General features: G+C 36.6%; 1 protein-coding gene across 4 annotated transcripts in view; it reads right to left on the reverse strand.

Annotated features, from left to right (window-relative positions):
• The window catches only part of pcdh11 (protocadherin 11), a 184357-nt gene that overhangs the window by 133734 nt on the left and 26868 nt on the right, over positions 1 to 23755 (reverse strand). Inside the window, exon 4 of one of the 4 annotated variants that reach the window (XM_079892528.1) lies at positions 19474 to 21177. The exons of the other annotated variants lie outside the window; for them this stretch is intronic. Coding sequence (XP_079748654.1) covers positions 21094 to 21177 — 84 coding nt within the window. The 3' untranslated portion in view covers positions 19474 to 21093. Of the gene's footprint in view, positions 1 to 19473; positions 21178 to 23755 lie in introns of those variants that run through there. 4 annotated transcript variants of the gene reach the window in all.

Consider the following 23755-nt stretch of genomic DNA (forward strand, 5'->3'; position numbering starts at 1 on the left):
TAAAGAATTCATAACACAATACAAAGACCTTGCAGGAAGACAGCTGATGTTACTAGGCAACCATCCAAAGTGCCAACATATACAGACTACAGCCATGCAAGTTTCTTAAAACTGTTGTTATGTGTGAAACATTAAAGATTTAACAGTAGAAGTCTACAACTATGACCAAAATACCAACTCATAAATCCTGCGAATCAAATTAAAAGAGCACTTTTCAGCCCTTTAGACTTCAGAGGAGCAGCACTGACAACAGCCCATGAGAAGAGAATCACAATAAGGCAGGAGTTCATGTTCAGGGCAAGAAAGAGAAGCCGTTATTATAGCAGACCAGATAGACCTTAGCACATTGGTTTGCAAGCTGCCAAATGAGTGGCCCTGGGCCATATCTGAGCAAAATATGCAGCGTTCAATTTGTTTCAGAAGGAGAAAAACCTGACACTGTAATTTAACATGATAATGTCATACTAAAGTCCCTTTAAGGCAAGTCAATCTACTAGCCGGCCATTTTGGTAACACCTCGGCAACTATTTTCCAGGTAATAGGAATACAATACAGTGCATATATACTTGATGAGGATGTTTTTTCTCTCAAAACTGCCAGAACTGTTTATTAAGATCCCTCAAGATTATCAAATCCAAAAAAGGGTGACTGACTCATTATCCAGAAAGGCGGGACTTCAATTCCTACTGCCGACATATGGAGTGTTACGATTTCTGCTATTAACTTTTTTGAGTTTCCCGCGCTCCTCTGCAGAACCTAAACCATGTCCAACAACATTCCAATCAACCAATCAGATTTGAGAGACAATTTTACAATTAGGCTTACAACCAGGGTTAGGTGCTTCTACAACAGTTTTATTTACCTATCGCTTCCCTCTGATTTTAGGGATAACTTAAGGGTAGGTTTAGGGGTAGGGGTAGAGATATGGTTAAGATGAAATCTTCGGACAGGATTTTTTTTCCAGGATAAAAAAAAAAAGTCTAGAGTCTCCTCCTGTATTGTCTCGGTTTATACTTATGTATCAGCATTTTCTGAACCACTTTGCTTTAATCTTCAGCACCATGGCAAAATAAATCATATTTTTCTTGATAGAATGTAAGTTTGCAGTCTGTATTGAATGTGATGTTATAAAAGCACAGTTTATCACAAAATAATGGGGAAACAATATCTTTCTAGAGAGCTGCCCTCTTGAGCTGCACACACAAACATGCAACAGTCCGATTTGTGAACAAATGACTCTTATGATGATTTTTTTTCGTCATTCTTGTTTTTAGCAAGGATGCATTAAATTGGTCAAAAGAGACAGTAAATACATTTATAATGTAACAAAAGATTTCTGTTTTATTAAAGAATCCTGAAAAAAAATAAAAAAAATAATCAGTGTTTCCGAAACATTCAGAATTATTTCTGAAAGATCATGTGACACTGAAGACTGGATGCTGAAAATTCACCTTTGCATCACAGGAACATATTACATTTTAAAATATATCTAAAAAGAAAACAGTCTTTTTTTTTTTACAATATATATGTTTAGTGAAGGATAGGACAGGCTTCCACTGCTGCACACCAACATTATATAGGAAACAATGTCAAGTAATATGTTTGATGGTCTGGGTGGATTATTGTTCTATATGAATGGCTGATGAGTGCGTTCGTTTGTGAACAGCGGCACTACGTGTATCAGAGAGTTAAAACGCAGCTGGGAGTTGAAGTGTCTAATCTAACATTAAGCTGGTAAGTGTTGTAAGTGGTTATCAATCCCAACACTTATCATGAGCCAAGCACTTTAGTGTTCTCTAAAGTAAGTGAAAATAAATAAACAATGAGTGTGACATGTTGAAATGACATCAAATAACATCACAATGCTTCTAAACCATCAAGCAATTCATTAAATGGAGATTTAAAATCTGACACGTTCATTAAGAGTTGTATACAGATTTAGGCCTCGTAGATCATGTATATGCAAGTGCCAATGGGAAACCCGGTGCTTCCTTTTCCGCTTTCTCTCTGTAGGATTCGAATTATGACATCGCCTCGGGAGCATTTGCTCAGACACGCGAGAGCAAGCGAGAGCCAGCGTTCATAGAAACAGCATAATCTCGAGTTAAATCTTTTACTTGAAGGATTAACTGGAATATCAAGGAGCAGAATGCAATATCACTAAACAAGAGGATAGGGAAGCCAGATAACAGTTGTGAATTCAGCCAGAAGCAGGAATCTGCTCCCTTGTTCTATTCTCCCGCAGGCAACATAAGGGTGAGTAAAGGATTACCCCCCCGTCAAATAATGTTCTTTTCTCCTGAACATTGTATGCCTCTTTAAACACAAACTGATGCATCAGATATTCATGAATGGATGGATATGTGTGACAGAAAAACATTTCCCTTGACTTAAATTCTCTAAAAAAACAACACTTCATAAACCATATTTACATAACATATCTGTGCTTCAAACTATGGGCAGTGGACTTTTAAAAATGAAACTCCTTTAAAACACACTTTTCTCAAGAAGTCAAATTTCACTCATTTCATTTGTCCGCTATCAATGTCCAATATAGCCGATATACATGAACCGTAATGTACAAATCACCAATCATTTTGTGATTGAAATTAGATTTCAGTTTTGAAGATAGATTGAACATGATACAAAATATTATATAGATATTATTTATATGTTTATTACTATTTACTCAAGCAATATTTACTCAAATGAATTTATTTCTTCTTTGCATGTCTCAGATGTCTCATATTTAATCTCAGGTTATATACTGTTAGCTCATTGTAACTCAAGTAACTTTTTAAGAAAAAAATGGGGCAAAGTTATTTGTCACAATGTCTGATGGACAGCCACAAATTTTGCATAATAATAATAATATAAATCATTTCTACAAAATGAATATTGGAGTGATTGATGTTAATTTCACTGTTTATCATATTATCATAGTTTAAATATAATATTTGTATGATTTTTTTAACAGTTTAGGATTGAACTTCTCTGTCTTGGAAAAGGGTAAAACACTCACAGTACATCCAAATTAAGCAGCAAAAACTATTGATAAAGGCATGGTGAAAAGTTTTCGTTTTAAAGTGGCTTTCAAATAATGTTAATGTTTAATAAAAAGCCACCACCGGGACACAAAAGAAACACTCTTAAATTGTTGTACTATTATGTGTGTGGTTTGTTTGAATGGTTGTGAGTCATCCTCTCCCCATTATCCAATGGCAATGAGCTGCATTGGCTTCGGCTTTGTGTTTCATCAAGGCAATGCAGCAAAATCTCGACTTTGTTGTGCACATTAGGATTGTCAACCATACTTTGAGAGAACTCATCAACTCAACTCAACTCAACACTTAATTATGTGTTAATTATGCAAGCTGTAAAGAGACCAACATATCCAGTAATTATCTTTCGGAGTTGCCAAACAAGTGATCACAGACTTTGATGCCAGTCATTATTCTCCTTTTAAGATGGTCACCACACATCGATTTCACAGAGTTTGGTGGAGATCAATTGGTTTCATTCAAGTCATTGAAGGGGGGTGGGATGTATCTAGAATCAGCCGGGTCAGTGATTAAAACATGATTGTATTAATCTTGTCCTGCATCCAACAAAAGTGCATGTCGCCTCTGTTTTGTCTAATGGTTAAGCCCCACTTTGTTCAGAGCAACTGCCTTTTCCTTTAGACTGGCTTTTTGTATAAGAGGGTGACTTTAATCAGCATTCTTTTGGTTTGATCAGATTAGAGAAAAGACAAAAAACCAAACAGACATCTAACCAATCTAACAAATGAGCTAATATACTATTTAAACTGTACTTCGAAATCAATATTACTCATCTAATCTATTCTATGACATTGCTTTTTAAAATGGAGAATTCAATAGGGAAATATTGAAGGATTAGTTCACCTAAAATTGAACTCAAAAACTCTTGGGAACTTTAAAAGAAAAAGTTTTGAAGTGAATTGGGGTTTAAAAGCACCTTGAAATTATCATAAAAGCGGTCCATGCGACGGTCCAATTCTCCTAAAGCTTAGTATGAGATGTTTTTTTTTAAAAAGGTAACATGGTAACACTTTATTTTAAGGTGGCATAGTTATGTGACGTTACTACATGTACTTACTATAGTAATAACAGTAAATTATGCATAATTACAAGAAAGTAACCCTAAACCAAACCTTAACTGTAACTCTATAAAGTACATGTAGTTAAATAATATTACTCAGTACTTATTTGAGTAAGTACAATGTAATTATGTCACCTTAACCCTTAAACGCATACCTCAGGTCTTTAGTGATCCGGGATGTTCATTTTTTAAATCAACTTTCTTAGTATTCCTCAATCAATTTATTGACAAGAAAATAATGCCTGTTTTCCCATTATTTTGTTGTAAAAATTGAATAGGGTCACTAACGACCCGAGGTGTGTAACAGTGTAAGTATACATTTTTTTCTGCTCAAACTGAACCCTTAAATAAGATAATGATGAATAATGATGTTTTTGAGTACCAAAATCAGCATATATTTTTTTTAACAACATACAGTATAATGAAAGTAAGTGAGAACTGGGACTGTCATTGGAGCTTGACAGCCCTGGTTCTCACTCACTTTCATTATACTGTATATTGTTAAAAATAAAATGCCCTCTTGTGTTCTACAGGAGAAAGAAAGTCATCCGGGTTTGGAACAACATGAGGGTGAATAAACTATTCCCTTAAGTAGGACATCACTGCCAGGCCAGAATGCTTGTTCACCCCTGGTTTTATGCATCTAAGGTTTCAGTTGCAATACTTTCAGCTGCTTATAAATTCTCTGGCTTCAGCGACCTCATGCTTTTATTTGCCGGAGCATTGATCTCCGACTGGATGGCAGATCACAAAGCGTTATCGTTCCACCATTCTTCACACTGTGGCTCAAATACATTAAAGTACACTGCCACCGCCAGATTAGGGTTAAAGTAAAAGCTCAAGTCAAAGTTTTATGTGCATATCTCTTCTATATAGGAGCTTAACATTAAAAGGAATATCACATCTATCTCTAGCAGTAAACAATGATAGAAAGACAGCGGTCTGCAGCAGGCAGCTTAACCTTGGCAACACTAAAACTTTAAAAGTATGTTGCTGTATTGAGGATTGTAGTTTTCATTTATTGATAAATTATTTTCTTTTAGCCTGAACTTTTTCTTAAGCACAAAAGTATACTTTGGCATTGACATTAGATTCCTGAAAAACACATGACCAGATACCACATGGAAACTAGTTTTTGAGTTCAAAGCATCTTGATTCAAACTGAATGCTTAATTCTGTTTTTCTCTCCTGCGAGCTAGAGCTAGTTTAATGTCAGTAACAGCTGCGCACGACGGCTGTTAACATTACAAGTGCTCTTGTCGCAGGTTGATTAAGGAAATAGTTTTGATTCTGAAAACCTAATTGCATTTTCATTATGTTATGTCAAACACGTGCATTAATATAAGACTAAAACGCTAAATTGTTGATTATAAAAGCTGCTTTGTCCAGCTTTGAAGTTGCAGGAAGCTCGGCTCATTTCTCAGCCAGAGATGTTTCATTATTCATGCATTTTAATTCATTTCAGGAGGCCTAGCCAACTAACCAGTTTATATGAAGTGACAGAAAGACTGAGTCAGATTAAATTATCCTCTTCATGTGATTTGCGGCCTTCAGAACCCCTCCCCCTCCAGGTTCCCCTCCCACCGCACTTCCTTTCCATCAACAGCTTGTGTGTCTAAACCGAGCCCAGTCGCACGTCTTTGTTTTAACTCTCCAAGCCTCAAGCGCATGCAAATGAATTTGGCACTTGACGTTTGAAGCGTAAGATGAAGAAAAATTCCCCAAGTGCAAAATCAAATAGATAAGAGGCAGGATTCCTCACTTTGCAGGAAATGTGTGTTTTGACTTGCTCTGTCTTTCATGTCTTCTCTTTAGACTTAAGCAGTCAAGGACAACTGATTTTGAAGACACTTAGTTTTCAATATCCAATTGCATTGACGGATGCACTCTATTAATATCATCCATCCGGTGTAACTGGTAAGAAGTGACACTTCATTTTTACGAATTTTAGAGTGGAACCAAAGAAACCAACCAATAATAAAACCATATCAATAATAATGAATGAATAAATGAATGAACGAATTAATAAAAGCCTCATTACTAAACAGGACAAATTAGCGAGAGAGAGTAATTCCATAAAAAACGCCGCCGGGAGTGGAAAGTTCTGCGCGTGATCTACTGACGACACGCAAATTAAAGCACACAGACATAGCCGGATCATTTCCATACTGACCAACGCAATCTACTGTACCAAGAGCAGCGCAAATTAGTATTTGATTTAAGACATGGTTTGTTTTGGGCAGTGAATAATGGAGCAAATATCAGTAAATTGACTAGCGCAAACCTTAGTAAATTACCTTGCATGACTCATTTAAAAACTCTCCTACCATAAATTTTGTATCTGAAAGGGATACGCCTACAAATGCATATGCAATGAGGTCAGCCGCAAAAATAACCCTGTCCACGCCTTTGCAGCGCTAATTTTTCACTAAGTGTCTTTAGTAAATCCTGACAGTAGTTTTTAACGCTAAAAGAGGGGTTGAGCTGCCGCAAGCTGTTAGTAAATCTGACCATTAAAAACGTGTGCACTTAATAAATGTCAATTGACCGTTCGCAAAGACCCGCCCCCTTTAGTTACTGTAGCTATGTCCGACAAGCCACGCTGCTCTCACGCCACTCCATGTTCTCACGCAGTGAAAAATACATCGCGGAGCAGAGAGGACACTGAAAATGCATTGACAGACAGGACAGACCAGGTTACTTTTGATATGAAACAAAGTCTCACCTTTCAAATTTGGTCATTTTTTAAAGAAATTTAAACAATAAATACCGTTTTGTGGCTCTTTAATGTGTCGTGACAGATCGCTGTTGAGCCTCAGTTAAAGCTGCTCGTGAACCGATCATCTCTTCCTTCTATTCCTTCCTTCTAGTTAATTTATAGCATCAGATAAACATAAATGAACATAAGAAGGAATGTTGTTTTAACCGCGAAAAGACGTCAGTACACACCGTTTTTCAAGTTCAAATCCTCCAACTTTAATCTACTAACTCTCCTGACTGTTTTGTCGGACAAAAATTGCGGATTCGGCGGATGGCGGATTATGATTGGTCAGATTGCCTGTCAATTAAACTCCCTGCGAAGGGTTAATTGAATCATACACAACAATATAGTTTAAAAATAATGACTTAAAGCCATTAATGATATAAGCTAAAAACAATATATTTTAAGTTCATTGTGAAATAATTATGATTTTTAAGAGTCTCTTACAATGTAAAAAAAAAAAAAAAAAAAAGTTAAGCAATTTTCAACTTTTTTAGTAAGTTATACAAAATTCAACAAATTTTAAGCCAATTTTATGTAATTTAAGTTGAAATTACTTAAACATAAAAAGTTGATTGTACTTAAAAATTTAACTTCACTCTGAGCTCTTTAGATTGAAACCTTCCATTGTGATTGCAGAATAATAAGCAACACAATCCTTATTGAATAATCACTGCTGCCTATTCAGTCTTGCATTATACATAGTTTGATCAATGCGTTATATAAAACCTGACAAACAAAGTTATATCCTCCTATTATCTGCCAGCTGAAAATCAATCATTAGATGCTACTGTAGTTCCAAACACCCAGCTGGAACTGAAGCCCTCACTTCTCTAGCTTAGAAGTTATTTCGGTTTTCCATTGACACATTGCTCATGCAGAAGAAGACACATATTGCTCTGTTATAAAATGATGTTGTCTTGAAGTCCCTTTAAAAAAAAAAAAAAAAAAAAAACTTAAAGTCCCCCTGTAGTCAATAATTTTATCCCTTAAAACTCATCTTTGATCACCAAAATTACATATTTAAATGTTTTTTTTTCCTTGAAAAAGCCTTAAACTAGCTTGAATGTAACTCTTCTTACACCCTTGCCTCGTTTAGTATACATGGTACTATGAATATGCAAATTAGCCCCGCCTCCACTCACTCACACCAGATCAGAGATCCACTAGTTGACGTGATAGGTTACAAGGTAGTTTGTGATGTCAGAAACACCAGCGATTTCAAACCGTGATTTTGAGACTGTCTTTGCTTCACTGCAGTTTTAAGGAGAACATACTCCTCAGCAATGGTGTTGACTTTGCTTGATTTTGAATTTGCTCAAGGTTTGTCTTAAAGCATATTAAAAACACCACATAGACATATAAACAAGCTTGATTTTCACCACAGGAGGACTTTAAGAAAATGGTGCATTATGCTTAATTATTTATCAAGCGAAAGGGATTCTGATCTTTAGTGAATAAAATCTTACACCATGGGGAAATATTTTTGAGTAGGTTAGACTGTGTATTTTCATAATGAAGAAGCCTTAAAAATCGAACCACTTTTCTAGGTATTACTGTTCATCCATATGTGTTCCATCAGAGTAACCACCAACGTCAATAAATTGTCCTACGTTGCCAGCAGCGGCAGTGAAAAACTGCAGGAATCATCTGTTATACTACACCAAGCCACCACGGAATATTGGTCAGCGGCGACAGGACACTTTAAAATAAAAAAAGGCTGACTTTGACGCCCCGATAGGGCACAGCAAGGAGATGAATTGAGAGTAAACTCTGTGTTGAAACTCATAAATCTCACATTACAGGCCATATTCAGCTGGGAACGTTCAGCATGAGCTGCAGCCCAGTGTCTTTTTTTTTTCATGAGTAGCCATCTTACTAATTACTCGACATGCCGGTTTTAGCGCTGTGGTCATGACTGAATGCTTGTCCTTGGTAAGTTAGTGAGCTGCATATGCTTTAAAACTTCCCCTCTGAGTGTTATCAAGTTGTCAGAAAATACATAGGCCAAAAAAGAAAAGAAACTGCTACAAGACGGTTCGAGTACCTCGGCATCGCCTCGCCCCCGCCGCTCTGCCAAGGTCTGATGTTTGGATTGTGACGAGAACTACAAAAGAGTCCCTGATGAATTCAAGCTGTGGTCGATGTGAGCAAGGGGTCAAGAAAATGTGGTATGTCTGGGTGACCTTAATCACACACAGGTTCAGGCGGACTCCGGTTTCACTTGTGGACCTTATTTCAGGTCACTGCCTCAAAGTCAAAGGAGGGCACAGTCATTATCTCCAGCAGGAGAACCCAATCATCCACACAATGAAATGAGCTCCGTTCTCACAATGCACTCAAGTGTTGTCCATCTCCCTGGGCTGAACACATGTATTCGCAGTACGTGCTAATCTATGAAGTGAATTAGCCGTAAGAAATTTGTCCTGGTCTGCTCGCTGTTGCCTCGGCACACAAAGCAGATTTACAACCCATCAAACAGCATTGGTACTGAACCGACATCAAAACCAGCGCGTGGAAAATAGACTATATTAGTCATATTGTGCATTAGGGTTGGCTATTATAGCTAGCCGCTCTGTCTGCTGTGCCCGTTATTGACATTGCACATGCAATAAATGTATTACATTATATAGATTACATGTTCTTTCAACGGTTATTTCTACTAGGCCTTCATGTAGCTCAAAAAGGTAAATGTTACAATACAGCACCAGCAAAACAGCCAATGACAAGGAAAGTGTGGCTCACGTTTATTTATGTTTGGATATAAACATAATGATAGAATCCAAAGTAAGTTTATACAAAACTAATATAAAACGTTTTCAAATCCTACATTGGGATACACACAATACTGAATTCATTGTTGATTTTACTGGATTTTTATACAAATAATCATAATGATAATATATTATTATTATGTGTTTATAACAAAGCTTTGATAATAATTAACTTCAGTCATACAAGTAATGCAAATAACTTTACTTTTATTAGGCCCATCTAAATTTGAGTGAATACAAAAAATAAATAAATGTTTGCTAATCTCAGACAAAGTTTTTCCATCATGTCTTCCTGCAAACAAACAAACAAATGAATAAATAATAAATCATTGTAAAATGATTAAAAAATATTTGTCCTTTATATCAAAAGTTTATTTTAGATATTTTATCAAAATGTTGCTATTGCACATTTAATAAGTGGGTAACTCTTTAAGTTAATGCATTAACTAATATTTAATAACAACGAGCAATACATTTTTACAGTATTTATTAATATTTGTTAATGCTAGTTGATAAAATACAACTGTTCATTGTTAGTTCATGTTAGAAAGAAAATATAAACAGATACAACTTTTGATTTTAATAATGTATTAGTAAATGTTCAAATTAATATTAACTTAGATGAATAAATGTTTTTTGCACAGTATTACCAATCAGGGTTATTGTCTTTCCCAAACACCCAAAATGTACATGTACACTAGCTGTGGGATCAACCACAACCAGCGCTCCTGTAAATACTGCAGCTGAGCTTCGGTAAACTCTTTGTAGACTTGATTTAGAGTTATCAGACTCTAAATCAAGTTAGACAGAGCTGCCAGTCCACAGGCACTCTCGCCTATGTTTAATTAGTACAGATTGACTCCCTCATCAGAGTGACACGTGCTAAAGCAAGACTACGAGCTATGGCTCCCATATCCCTCATTGATTTCAATATCATTCAGTATGATAGCTTTGTTGTGTCTTAACACCTGAGGTCCTTGCCACGCAAACAAATAGAAAACAAGCACAGCAAACACTCTACACTTAAAGCTTGACAGCGCTTTAGTCAGACTTCAAACTACGTGTGACTGCAGCAAAATGACGATCTGCTCTGGTGAAGGCTGAGGTGAATATATTTCATCTCGTGAGATCTAACCAGCCAAAAAACATCACAAATGTACGGTGTCGGCGGAAATAACATGCAATAATCCGTTTAACTGATCTATCAAAGGAAGACTTCACATGCTCAGCTAATGAATCAGTTATGACTCCCAGTCTGATTGTTTCAGAGCGTTCTAAACAGTTTTAACACGTTTCACTTGATTGCATGAGCTCAGCTGTTCATTTTAAGGGACAGTGGCTCAACGTTTCGGGGGAGGAATAACATTATCTGTCCATGTGCTTGGCTTCTGCTTATTGATATTTATCATACCCACCATCCATGGCAATCAAAAGGCATCGCCCCATGCAGACAGATTGCAGAACAGTCAAAGCCTGTTTGCATTTATAAAAATTCAAAAATAAAAATAAAAAAGGAGAGAGAGAGAAAGCAATATGAAAGTACATAGCTCACAAAAGAGTATGCTGTCTTTTATCTGCCGATTTACAACTTAAAAAAAAAATAACATACAACATTTGAAACAGCAATGACCATATGAGAAGTTTATGCCTTTATGTGTTGTCAAAACATCAGTGAGCTTTGAAAAAAGCAGACGCTTTGGTCTGGTCTTATGATTTCATTTGTGTGTGTGTGTGTTTCTGTGTTTTTTTATTTTTTTATTATTTATTTATTTTAAGTTTTGAAATACGATCCAAGCCGTTCTGTTCAAATATTAAAATCTCAAACACTTTGAAAGGTGTGCTTTAGGTGTATTTACAGTGCGAAAGAGAAGTGCCTGGTTTGAAAAGGCATTCATTTTGTTTTAGTATTGAAAAGGTGTTTAAAAAAATGTGTTTCATAAAGGAGCGTAAGACTGCACCCAAGGAAAGTAATTTATCTTTCAGCGCCTCTTTGTCCTATTTATTTAGAAAATATACACAATTTTTCAAGCACACATCATGTGTGACAAAAGCCACTACTGTTAGATGGAGGGAAGCAAAGAGTATGGCAAGGTATTAAACAATACAGTAGCTTTCAAAGTGCTTACTAGGCAAGCGGCAGGCATCCGAAGGCATGCGGGGTCTACAGGGCAGCTCTCTGGGGCCGACAATCTGTACGAACAGTATATGCTTCCAGCTCCTGCTCACATTCCCCTGAACAGCAGGTCTGCCTCTCTTACATTTGACTGCCTGCAGCCAGATTTAATCTAATGAACGCATAATGGCACACACACACTATCCTATAATAAAATCTTCTCGGGTCTGTTTTGCAATGTAATACCGAGCTGACATTTTGTTGACATTCCAGATCAGGATTTTGTACTTAAGTCGAAAGCAAGACAAAGTTTGGATGTCATAAATATATAATGATCCATACTATGAATAGCGATCTTAAAAATAGCAAGGTTTCAGCCCTCATATTGATATTTGCTAATAGCCTCTGCCAGCAAGTTAAGTTTGGAAGAATGTCAATTCAAGCTTGCATAATTCTAATTTCTTTGTCTCCTGGAAACTTAACAGTCTGTCTGCTCTCGTTTACCGTCCTCTGAACGCATCTGGCCGCCTGCTGCACAGACCGTGGAGGGGATGCATATTAAATCGAGAGCACCGGCCATTCAATTTGGCCTCTGATCACACGTTTTTGTCCAATTAAAAAGGAAAGCTAATTGAATTAAATTCCATTTTGCATTTTTTGACCACGTTATACAATGTTGATCCATTCTGTTAACACTTTTTCCCCCTCCGGTCTAGCACCGGTTCACCTTTAAAAGAGCATTAGATGGTCTCCTGGCTACGTGACATCCATACGCCATCCACTCTTGTCGTTCCGAGCCCTAATGAGTCTGCTGCCGACTAATTAGATAAATATGTCTCGGTTGCGCTTGTTGTCCATCCCTGATGATGAGGTGGTTAAAAAGTAGGGATACAAAAACGAAAGGTTCATTCTAGTGGTGATGAGAGAATTTGCTTCTCTATAGCATTAATTAATAGCAAAGGAGATTTAATATAAAACAAAGGTTATACACTACCATTCAAAAGTTTGGGGGTGGTACTTTTTTTTTTTTTTTTTTTGAAAGAAATTAACCTTTTCATTTTATGTATCAAATTGTTCAAACTGTGACTGGAGAAATTTATAAAATTCTATTTCAAATTAATGCATTTAATTTGAACATACTTCCTATAGCTGTTTGCAATGTTGATAATAACACAAAATGTTTCTTGAGCAGCAAATCAGCATATTCGAAAGATTTCTGAAGGATCATGTGACACTTAAGACTGGACTAGCTTTGCCATCAGAGGAATAAATTCTGTAAAACAAAGTTGCTGCTTTAAATTTACAATCAACTTGGATGTTTAAGTCATTTCAACTTAAATTACATTAAACTGACTTAAAAAATGAGTTAAATCTTGTATAACATAAAAAAGTTGACAATTGCTTAACTTATTTTGATGAGTTAAAGCAATGTAAAAACATATGTTGTCATGACTTATTGATTATCTAATTTTTTACAGTGTAAGCTCCGAGCAGGAATTTCTGTCATGAGGCAGGCACGCAAACATGGATGCTAAAGGCTGCAGCCTTAGCATCTATCACTAGTGTATCTCTTGAAGCCAGGGGAGTGAGGTTTACCTGCACAGTTCTCACTAGCTGGCCTCCTTTACACTCACCCCCCTAAACTTCACTCCCATCCGGGTCACGGCACCATTGTAACCCCTCCGGTCCTACTCGTTCCGCTCCGAGCAGGACTCAAACCGGCGTCTCCGACATGGGAAGCGAGGGCGCTAACAAGGGCGCTAAAGACCGCAGCCTGTTATAATTACATTTTAAAACATATTAAAATTGAAAGAAATTAGTTTAAATGTTTTTTTATTTTTTATTATTATTATTTTTTTATTATTAAATAAATGGAGCCTTGGTGAGCAAAAAAGACTTCTTTCAAAAACATAGAAAAATATTACGAGCCCAAACATTTGAATGGTAGTGTATTTCAGTATTCCTTTTATTTCTTTTCAAATATCACAAATGCCATTCATAAGAAGCTATTCAGACCAGGCTTAGGAGCGACAGCTGTATGTTCAGCGCGACAAACGCAAGCCTCGTTGAGAGACAGCTCTGTTGAGGGGCTATTATATAGTCAACAAAGTAACAACGGCTTGGAGCAAATCACTTGTCTATTGTGTGGTCAAACATTGTTCGGAGCAGGGTTCAAAAGCCTGCCCTAATTGGGTCTCACTCTAGAGACGTCTACTCCATGTCAGCTATGTAGCATAAAATCGCCGGCAGAGCGGAGCAGAGAGTGTCTGAGGCTCAGTGATTAGCACCCTGCCCAGTTAATTTTAGCAAGGTTTGGATCAGGACTAATCAGGATTTAAGAGTCGGCATCCACCCTAAACCGCCTTCTTTACGCCATCACACTTTCAGGATGGAAAAAAAGGCAATTGTCTGCTGTCTCCGATTATCCCCAGGAAAGCCTATAATCTGGCTGACAGTACTTAAGGAGTCAAGCAGCAAATAAACAACATTGATTATCATCCACTGTTCTTTTTTCTCCCTTATTTTTTGTCCTGTAGATAGTTGAGGAAGTTTGGTGGCACCAACCCCCCTTCTTACCATCTGCTTCAGCAAATGTTAAGGCTGGGTAAATACCCCTTAGTCCTCTGTCCAAACCAGATTATCAGCTATTCTAAGATGTGGCTGGGCTCTTATCGTCTTCCAATCTCTTTTGAGAGCGTAAATCAAGAAATCTGTGCTGGATTACCTGGATTACAGTGGCTCTGAACAGTGTCTTTAAGTCAACGCCTCCCAACCTGACTAGCCGATCTTCTGCTTACCCACTTAGAAAAGATCTCACGCAAATGTCCGTTCCACACGGCACTGTTTCCTAGAAATAAGCCCTGAAGATGGAGGAAGAAGATGCTTTCTTTGGAAAATGAACACACGTTTTGTGTTGGTCACAATTGTGTATATTTCTTAGAGGGAACAGTTCACCCATAAATGAAACTTCTGTCATCATTTACTCACCCTCATGACGTTCCAAGCCTGTTTGACTTTCTTCTCACGTTAAAACACAAAACAAGGCAATTTGAAAAAATGTCCACGCTACTCTTTTCCGTTCAATCAAAGTAAATATATATATACAAAAAAAATCTTGAAAGAAAGTCATAAGGATTTTGAAAGACATGAGATTTAGTAAATAATGGCAGCATTTTTATTAGAATTGGCTGAATTATTTCTTGGTTTTATTTAAATTTGTAAAAATAAAAATAAGAGACCACTGCAAAATTTCTCTGGATGTATCTGTTTGAGTAAAATAAAAATGTTTGATTTATTCTACAAACTACTGACAGCATTTCTTCCAAATTCCACATAAAAATATTGTCATTTAGATCATTTATTTGCAGAAAATTGACATTTGGTTAAAATAATGGAAAAAGATGCCATGTTTTCAGACCTCGAATAATACAAAGAAAACAACAGAGCTGTATAATATATATGCAAATATATTTCACAGCAGCACTAATATAACTTTTATCATTTGCCTTACAATGAAAGTGAGTAGACCATGTTTTATATAAGATAACCCTCAAAAAAACAAAAAAACAAAAAAAAAACAGGTTTGGAACAACATCGTAAATTATGACAATATTGATTTTTGGGTGAACTATTCCCCTTTAACATACAGTACATTAACATCATTAAAACCGCCATGCCACTAATAAATAAATAAATACATACATAGTGAATTGTGAATGATGTTGCATAGCAGTGCAAAAATGTGGCATACAAAATATACCTTGCTAGGATATATGCAGACAAAATGAAAAACAAGCTCTGGAAATTGAATTCTGATCCCTTGTTTTATAAGAATGTATTTCTTAGACAGTGTCTTCCTGAAGATTAGTGTATAACAACATTCTTCAATTGAATTTCGAGAGCATTTAATCAGACAGCAGTGTATTTATTTTGAAGCTTTTTTACATTTTCCCTCTGGAATAATAAGCCTATACAACCTGGCAATCCTAGACAAACAAGCACGACAATCAAGTTTAAAAGCAATTCCTAATCTCCCCTGAAAACCAACAAAAAGCTATATGGCTGTAGAGCTGCTTTAACGTCAGACGTGCTCCATTTAGGACAATCTCTTCTGCATTAGGATGCTTTTGAATGTGAGAAACAGACTCTCTAATTGACTAAACACATTGCTCAATTCTGTACTGAAAGAAATGTCTGCATACAGTATATACAGACTCATAATTCATTTCCTTCATCAATGACATTAATATCAGCTATCGCAGAGCTATTGTATGTAAATCTGTGCAGCCTAAAAATAGTTATCCCTGTGTGGCTTGTGAATATTTATACCATTGTACTTTTAACCAATGGGCACATTTTAACAAGCGACAACCGGTGTCTTTAAGAACTGCTTCGATTTTTGAACACACAAATGTAGAACTGCAAAAAAATGATTGAATTATTCAGTTTGGCAGAGATTTGGCAGCAGGAGTGCGCTGCACTGCCTTGAGTGCAAATAACAGAGACCATCTTCCTGTTTCCTACACCGCTGCACAGAAAATGCATAAATAGCACTACATAGAGATAATCAGCAAACCCTCTGGGGCTTGGACACAATATTCTCAGTCTGCAGTAATTCCCTCGTGTACCTGATCATTTATAACGACGGACGACTCTCCGGTACCCTCAAATCCCGGCCCCATTCTGCCCCTCTGTGTGTGATGTAATACTGAGGACACAGGATATGATCGATATGAATTATAAATACGATCTCAAGACATATGTTTTGTTGCACTTTCTCAGCAATCTGATCCTAGTCTATCCTCCTCAAGATACATTTTGTCATTCTAAAGTCCAGCCGATTTATTAATTCATGAGCTCTTCTATGGTGCAGTACTCTCATAGTCAGCACCTGCTGGAGAGGTACTTTCATAGGCATTCAGAGTCAAGTAATGCAGTTCCTCACTGGTTTCACTTTCATTGTGCTGTGGCAGCATGGCTTGTTTAGAATCATTAAGTTTCTTTAAATTAATCAAAATTAAATGTATTTTTTAGAAATAATGTATGCATTTATTATTTCCCACCAACACACGCAGGAAAGGAAAAGAGAAAATGAAGCTATGTGTTTCAGAGGATTTGTAACTTTGTGCGAAGTCAGATGTGAAAGTCGAGTGCAATCAAAGGCAACATTAAACATAAGTTCACCCTAAAATTTAAACTGCGTCATCATTTACTCACCCTCATGCCGTTCCAAATCTGTATGACTTTTTCTTCTGCAGAACATAAAAGGAGGTATTTTGAAGATCTGTTTTGGTTCATATAATGAAAGTCAATGGGGTCCAAAACAACAGCCCACTACCTTCAACTGACAAAAAAAAAAAAAAAAAAAAAAATGCTCAAGAGGCTGCATTTGTTTGATATTACAATTTAAAATAACTGTTTTCTAATTTTAATATTTTATTTCTGTGATGCAAAGCTGGATTTTTCAGCATCTTTAATCTTTCAGAAATCAATATAAAATGCTGATTTTCTGCTCAAGAAACATTTCTGAAAATAGTTGTGCTGCTTAATATTGTTTGCGGAAACTCTGATCAATTTTTTTTTCAGAAATCTTTGAAGAATAGAATGTTCAAACGAACAGCATTCATGTGAAAAGCAAATCTATTGTAATATAAATGTCTCTACTACTTTTGATCAATTGAATGCATCCTCGCTGAATAAAAGTATTAATTTGTAAGAATAATGTCTCACTTTGTGTGTAAATGACTTTCATTTTTGGGTGAACTGTACAGTACCTTTAACCTGTTCAAGGTTGTTTTAGGCTAATGTACTCAATCCCTGAGGCATTTCCATTATTAAGGCTGAAACTTTACAGTTAATCAGTCTCCTTATTGACAGTTGCTTTATTAGATTATGAGCAAACATGCAGGTACGTTAGCTTTGTGCACACCACATGGAGCCACATAATCCACGGCATGTAGCAGCTAGAGCATTTCTATTTGATTCAATGAAAATTCTTCTCCCTCTAAACGCTGTCAAACAAATAATACATTTAAGCTCAACGCCACAAATCAAGCAGAGCCAACACACAAAACTCTCCTCAGCTGTCACAGTCAATTTGAAGAATAACAATGGCTAAATTACATATCTTTAAGAAACATAATTTGCCAGCAGATGGAGACCAATCTGTTGGAAGATTTTTGCCCATTCTTTAAATCCAAAGACAGTAAGACTCTCTGGAATACTTCATTTTGATTGGTCGATTGCGGCATTCTGCGTTCAGATTTGTATAATGACCACTTGACAGTATAATTGACCAACTGATTTCCTACATGACTGTGCTAGTCTTTTGTATCATTCAGTGATCTCTTTCTTCTCGAACAACTGATGAAATGATATTTACATTTATGCATTTGGCAGATGGTTTTATCCAAAGTAACTGACACTGCACTCAAGCTTTATATTTAATCAATTCATGCACTCCCTGGGAATTGAACCCATGACCTTGGCATTGCTAGCGATGCCATGCGCTACAGTTTGAGCTACAGAAAGATAAGTAAATCACTATTTCATGTATATTCCTTTATTTATTTGGTAGAAGCTGTGATGTACAAGCAGCAGCCTGCTGATTCTACATTATCTCTTAAATATTTGACACAGAATCGTAAAAGGTTTTTTTTTTTTTTTTTTTATGTATATATTTATCTGGAACACATGTGCAAGCTGGAGTGAGCAAAAGTGTTCCACGAAATAGCAAATGTGCTTCACGAAATAGCAAATGTGCTTTGATGATGGTCTTCTCACTCAGTTCTTATGGAAGTGCGCATGCAAACATAAGAGTGTACACATAGTTTAGCACATTGAGAGTTTACATTGTGATATTAATAGCAGGCTGACATTTGCACACTACCTCAGAAAAAAAGGAGACAAGCTCAACGTAGTGCATGTGCACCATTTTCTCTAATCACCAAGGACATATCTCCCTTAAGGGAAATATGTAGCTCTCCAGTCTTGCAATTTAAAGTAACTTTGATAAGCAATTAAATTGTTTTCCACTGCGCCTCTCATTTCTCCCTTCTTTCATGTGAACTTCTGGAACAGATGCTTTGAAACCACATACATGGGAACAATGGCTGGCTCTTGGGCCTGCTCACAAACGGATGTTGAGGAAATATGTGATCAGTGAGCCTTAAAATTTTTTAATTGTTAAGTCTTATAAAAAGGTATATTTCAATAAATTTCTGCATAAATTCCAGTGCAGTTGCATAATTGAGCTAAATAAATGTGGTTGCGTAATTTATGTACTTCCACAGACTAGGGAGTACTTGTGAGTTTAAAGAGCCAATGTGGCTCAGCTTTTATGCTTTATATAGGCTTTATTTAATGCACCACAACATTCTTACTTTATGCTTTACAGTAAAAAAACAAAACAAAAAAAATATTATTAATAATATATTAAATGAGAATATATACAGTGGGGTCCAAAAACCGGAGACCAGATTAAAAATCCTTTTTTAAAATCAACAAATGAAGAAGTAGATACTAATGTCAAATAATACATTTTGTGACATGTTCTCCTGACTTTATTGTTTATAATAAAAATGAGCATTACATTAAAAAACTACAATACAGAAACATTATCATAGTGGTCTCAGACTTTTGGACCCCACTGCATATAAATGTAATATTGTTTAGTTAATAAACGACGCATGGAAATGTGCAGTACAATGCAAAAGACTTTAATAAACTTCCAAAGCTCAAACATACATAAAACAGTTATATACAGTTGACTTCACATGTTGGCAAATCAAAGAAGAATACAAAGATAATGTAAGGTGCTTCATATATAATGAAAGTGATGAGACCCTTACATTAAAAAAAAAACTCCATTTCTTTTTTTTTCCTCCCATCCTTTCATGTCTATCGCAAATATCCAGGCATGTCTAACTGTTTCTTGCACAGTGCTACAGTTTTATGTGTGAGTCATTCTGTGTTTCCTACTCCAGAGCGTTACACTTGACACCATTAAGACATCTGATACCTCTGCAGGAATAAGAGGTCAAACATTTGGGCCCAAAGACACTTCTACAAATCAGCCCATTTGCTAAAAAGGAGTAAATTACTGCTTGAACAAAAGTGCTATCCATCAAAGCAATTTATTAGTGATGTAATAGTCATTCAAGACGGAAATACCAGACTGCTAAGTTTCACAAAAGAGCTGTAGGATGCTTGTTATCACGACTTTAAAGTGCTCATGTAGTGTGAGTTCTCGTTTGATTGTGAATTTATTGCTGTTGACATAAAATCTGAATAGTCCACGTTGTATTTTCGTGCTCTGTATTGTTTTTTCTACTTTTAATATACGTTTTTTTTGTGTGTTTTTTTCCATCTCGGTTGTATGAATACATAACATGTCAGTTTCAGAATATACAAACACCCAGGTGATGTAACTAAAACCTACCATCTCGTATGACAGATTGCCGGAGGCTTTCTGTTCAAAATCAGTTAAATACATCTTACAGGTTATATTGGCTCTGGTAAAAGCGAACTACACAGACAACATATAAAGGTCAGACCCGGTGTCCCTTTCTACTGCGTACAAGGGGATTCTTTGATTAGAAAGCAGGAACACTCTCCCATATGATTGTAGCTTAGTAAAGCATTAGGGCTATATTAGACTCTTCCACGTCCCAAATTCGGAGGCAATCAGTGTCACAGCTAAAGTGTGTTGGTACCTCCTATAGAGGGCCATGCATTTCAATGTTAGCCACACGTTAACAAGCCTTGGCAATCAGTGACGAGGAGTTTTCCGTATCAAGGCCGTGATAACGGATCTATCGGATACGGCGCCTGTGCGAGCACAGAATGAACAAATAAAACAGTAATAGCAGGTGAGCAAAGGATATATAGAATGAAAAAAGAAACAACCAGCAGGCACGTCAAAGTTTCATCGAACTTTGTCTAATTCGTCAATCAAGAAAATCAGTGAACAAAATCAATAAATAGACACACAGACGACAAGGACTGTGATGCTTCTATACATAAATACATATCTATATAAACATCCTATACAGAGGTCTTTGCCATAGTCATATTCCATTTGGATAAGCAGAGTGGAGGTGTCTTTCGTGCCCTATTCGGTGCAACCGGTGAATGAGGACAAAAGGGTTTAAACAAAGCATTTCAAACCTCCTAAAAATCACAAGCAGAGTTTCGGACGGTTAAATTAGTCTGATGTTGCTCTCTAGGACTCGTTTGAGGCTGGAGATTCTGTACAGTTCACGTTTTCACCTCTTCAGTGATTGCCTTCCTCTCCCTCCCTCCCTCTCTTTAGGAAATGGCAGCTAGAGATTGATTTTTATCCTGTGGGAGCGAGCTGTACCTGTGCCACAGAGTGTGCCATAGAGTGGTGGTTTCAGTGCCGTCTCCTGTAATATAGAGAGACAGACAGATATAGGGAGATTGTAGTTACAAAATCATCTGGCTTGCTAAGCTGCAGTATGTACTGTGTAAGATGATAATGAAGTCCTCTCTCTCTCTCTCTGGACATATACATTCACATGCATACATGAAGAGAGAGAAAGAGAAAGCATTCTTCAAGGAACAGACTAAAAGAGTTTTGTGCTATTTTTATCTTGTCGGATTTACCTTGAAGAATGCTGGGTGTTATCAACGGGTAAAAGTGGTAGTCAGTGCATGCAGGTAAACCAAATTGCTTTTTGCTCCAAATGTGCTGTTACATCCACCACACTACAGCAACACTCATTCATTGATGACAACAGGAAGCTCATGTGACTAAAACATTTCTTTTTAAGATAGTTGGATAGTGGTTTGGTATAAAACTTTTTTAAAAAAGTGTTTTTTTATATCTATATATTTTTTTTCTACTCAACTGATAGGGTTATATTACTTCATTATTACTTTTCTGAGTCAGCCTCTGAAATTCATCGACTTAAGAGACTTTTTCAAGCTGACAGTAGTGACATTAAAGTGCAGCTTAACTGGTAGAACACAATGTCAAGCTCATTGTTCATTTCCCAGGAAACACATGCTGATAAAATGTATATAATGGATTTAGGTAAAAATCTACCTCACACTGCTGTTCCTACTTCAAAAATGCAGAAACACATGTATGGATTTCTATGTGAGCCCATTTAATTATTGTATGACCACAACTGAAAAGCGTTTTTTTTTTTATTTTTTATTTTTTTTATGCAACAACCAAATCACCCATAAAGCCTCAGGGCAATACTGTTAATGGCAAACTTGTATTTCACTTACAATTCTCTATGGCTGAAACAAATGGTATAAAAAAGAGAGAGAACAGTATTAAACGAGCATGTAGAATATAGATGCAAAAGAATTGCAGATGGGCAATTGCTGATTGTCTAAAGGCAAACTAGGAAGTCGCCTAGGGCAACAGCACAGTCAGGCTGGCAAGAAAGAAAGAGTTTTATTTTTTTATTTAATTCATTCATTTATTTTTGGGACATTCATTTATAATTATTGGACTTATATTCGAAAAGTTATCACCCCATAAGTTCTAAATCTAAATATACTTTCCATCATTCTACCTAGTAGTGCCACTCCCGCCCCGCCCCCACCCCACTCTTTAGAGCGGCATTGGTCTACATGCAAAACACCCTGATGCACAACCAAAAATGTCATCAAAACGAATAAAACTATCAGGACATGAATACAAAAGATGACGACTTTTACTGCTTGAGATGACTAACGATTTTGAAGTCTGACACTCACTTCTGAAAGGTAGGTTATGTAGCTCATGTATTTGTGAGAGAAAGTGGGGGAGAAGTGATGCAGTTCACCTTATTGTGTGCGTAATATTTGTATACGCCATATATTAATATTTATAATATTTATAACTGCTACGAAGAGCTGTGCAAGTTACAGGATTCTGGGTGAATGAGCACAGCTTGCACACCGTTGCTTCGCAGCTACCAGAACTACCACCGATTTGCTGCTTTCCATGTGTCTCTCATTGAAAATGAACTAGAGACTTGTGCTTCCGCGTCCCATGTAAAACTATCTTTATGTCTAAGTGGTACTGCGGCCCACCTGGAATTATACAGAATCTTCCGGGAGATATTCTTATTAATAATATAATATGGAATTTGCATTTGCAGATGTTTTTTTACATTGCATAATGAAAAAATTATAATCAGAAAACATGCTTGTATTTCCTTTTATTTTAGTGCAATTGTATCAATAAACAAAATATCCAGTCTTTCACATCCATCTCAAAGATCGTGTTTAATTGTGAGTGTGAAGTGGGGGCGGCCCGACATTTTTTTGCCTAGAGCGGCAGTTGAGCTTGTGCCGGCCCTGCTGATGGGCTAAGCACTGAAGAAATTGCCTGGAGTTTGACACAACTGGAAGTAATCAATAGAGAGAGAGAGAGAGAGAGAGAGAGAGAGAGAGAGAGAGAGAGAGAGAGAGAGAGAGAGAGAGAGAGAAATTCAAGAGAGATTAATCACTTCATGAATTTCTAAAAAATGTGTTTGTTAGAAATCTAGGCACATCTGCCCTATACCCGGTGAGATTCAAAAATGAAGTAGAATTTGAATTATTGAAACGAGGGTGGGTAAGATTACAAACTGTGGACTCAAGGATACCTCTCCCATATTTTATAATGTTTTTGAAAAGCTGAATGTACCATGAAGCCTGATGCAAAGAAAATGTGTTTGACTGAGGGCATATTCATACCAATCCGAATGTAGACGGGTTTGCAAGTAACATGAGGTTAGAATGGCGAAGCTACTGACCTCAAATACACCCCATCTCTGAATATAGAGGCCTAATAGCATTTGATTTGACTAGCGTTCTTGCATATTCATGGCCTTGCAGGATCAGTCAAGTACGATGGAATTTACTTGATCTGCCACAACTAAAGTGTGTATTCAGACAGAAGCTCCACCACCACCGGGTGGACTGACCTCTAAAATCACTGTCTGAGAACAAGGAGTGCAAAAGATAAAAGAAAGGCAT

This window comes from Squalius cephalus (genome assembly GCF_949319135.1).
Source record: "Squalius cephalus genome assembly, chromosome: 14".
Taxonomy (NCBI): Eukaryota; Metazoa; Chordata; class Actinopteri; order Cypriniformes; family Leuciscidae; genus Squalius; species Squalius cephalus.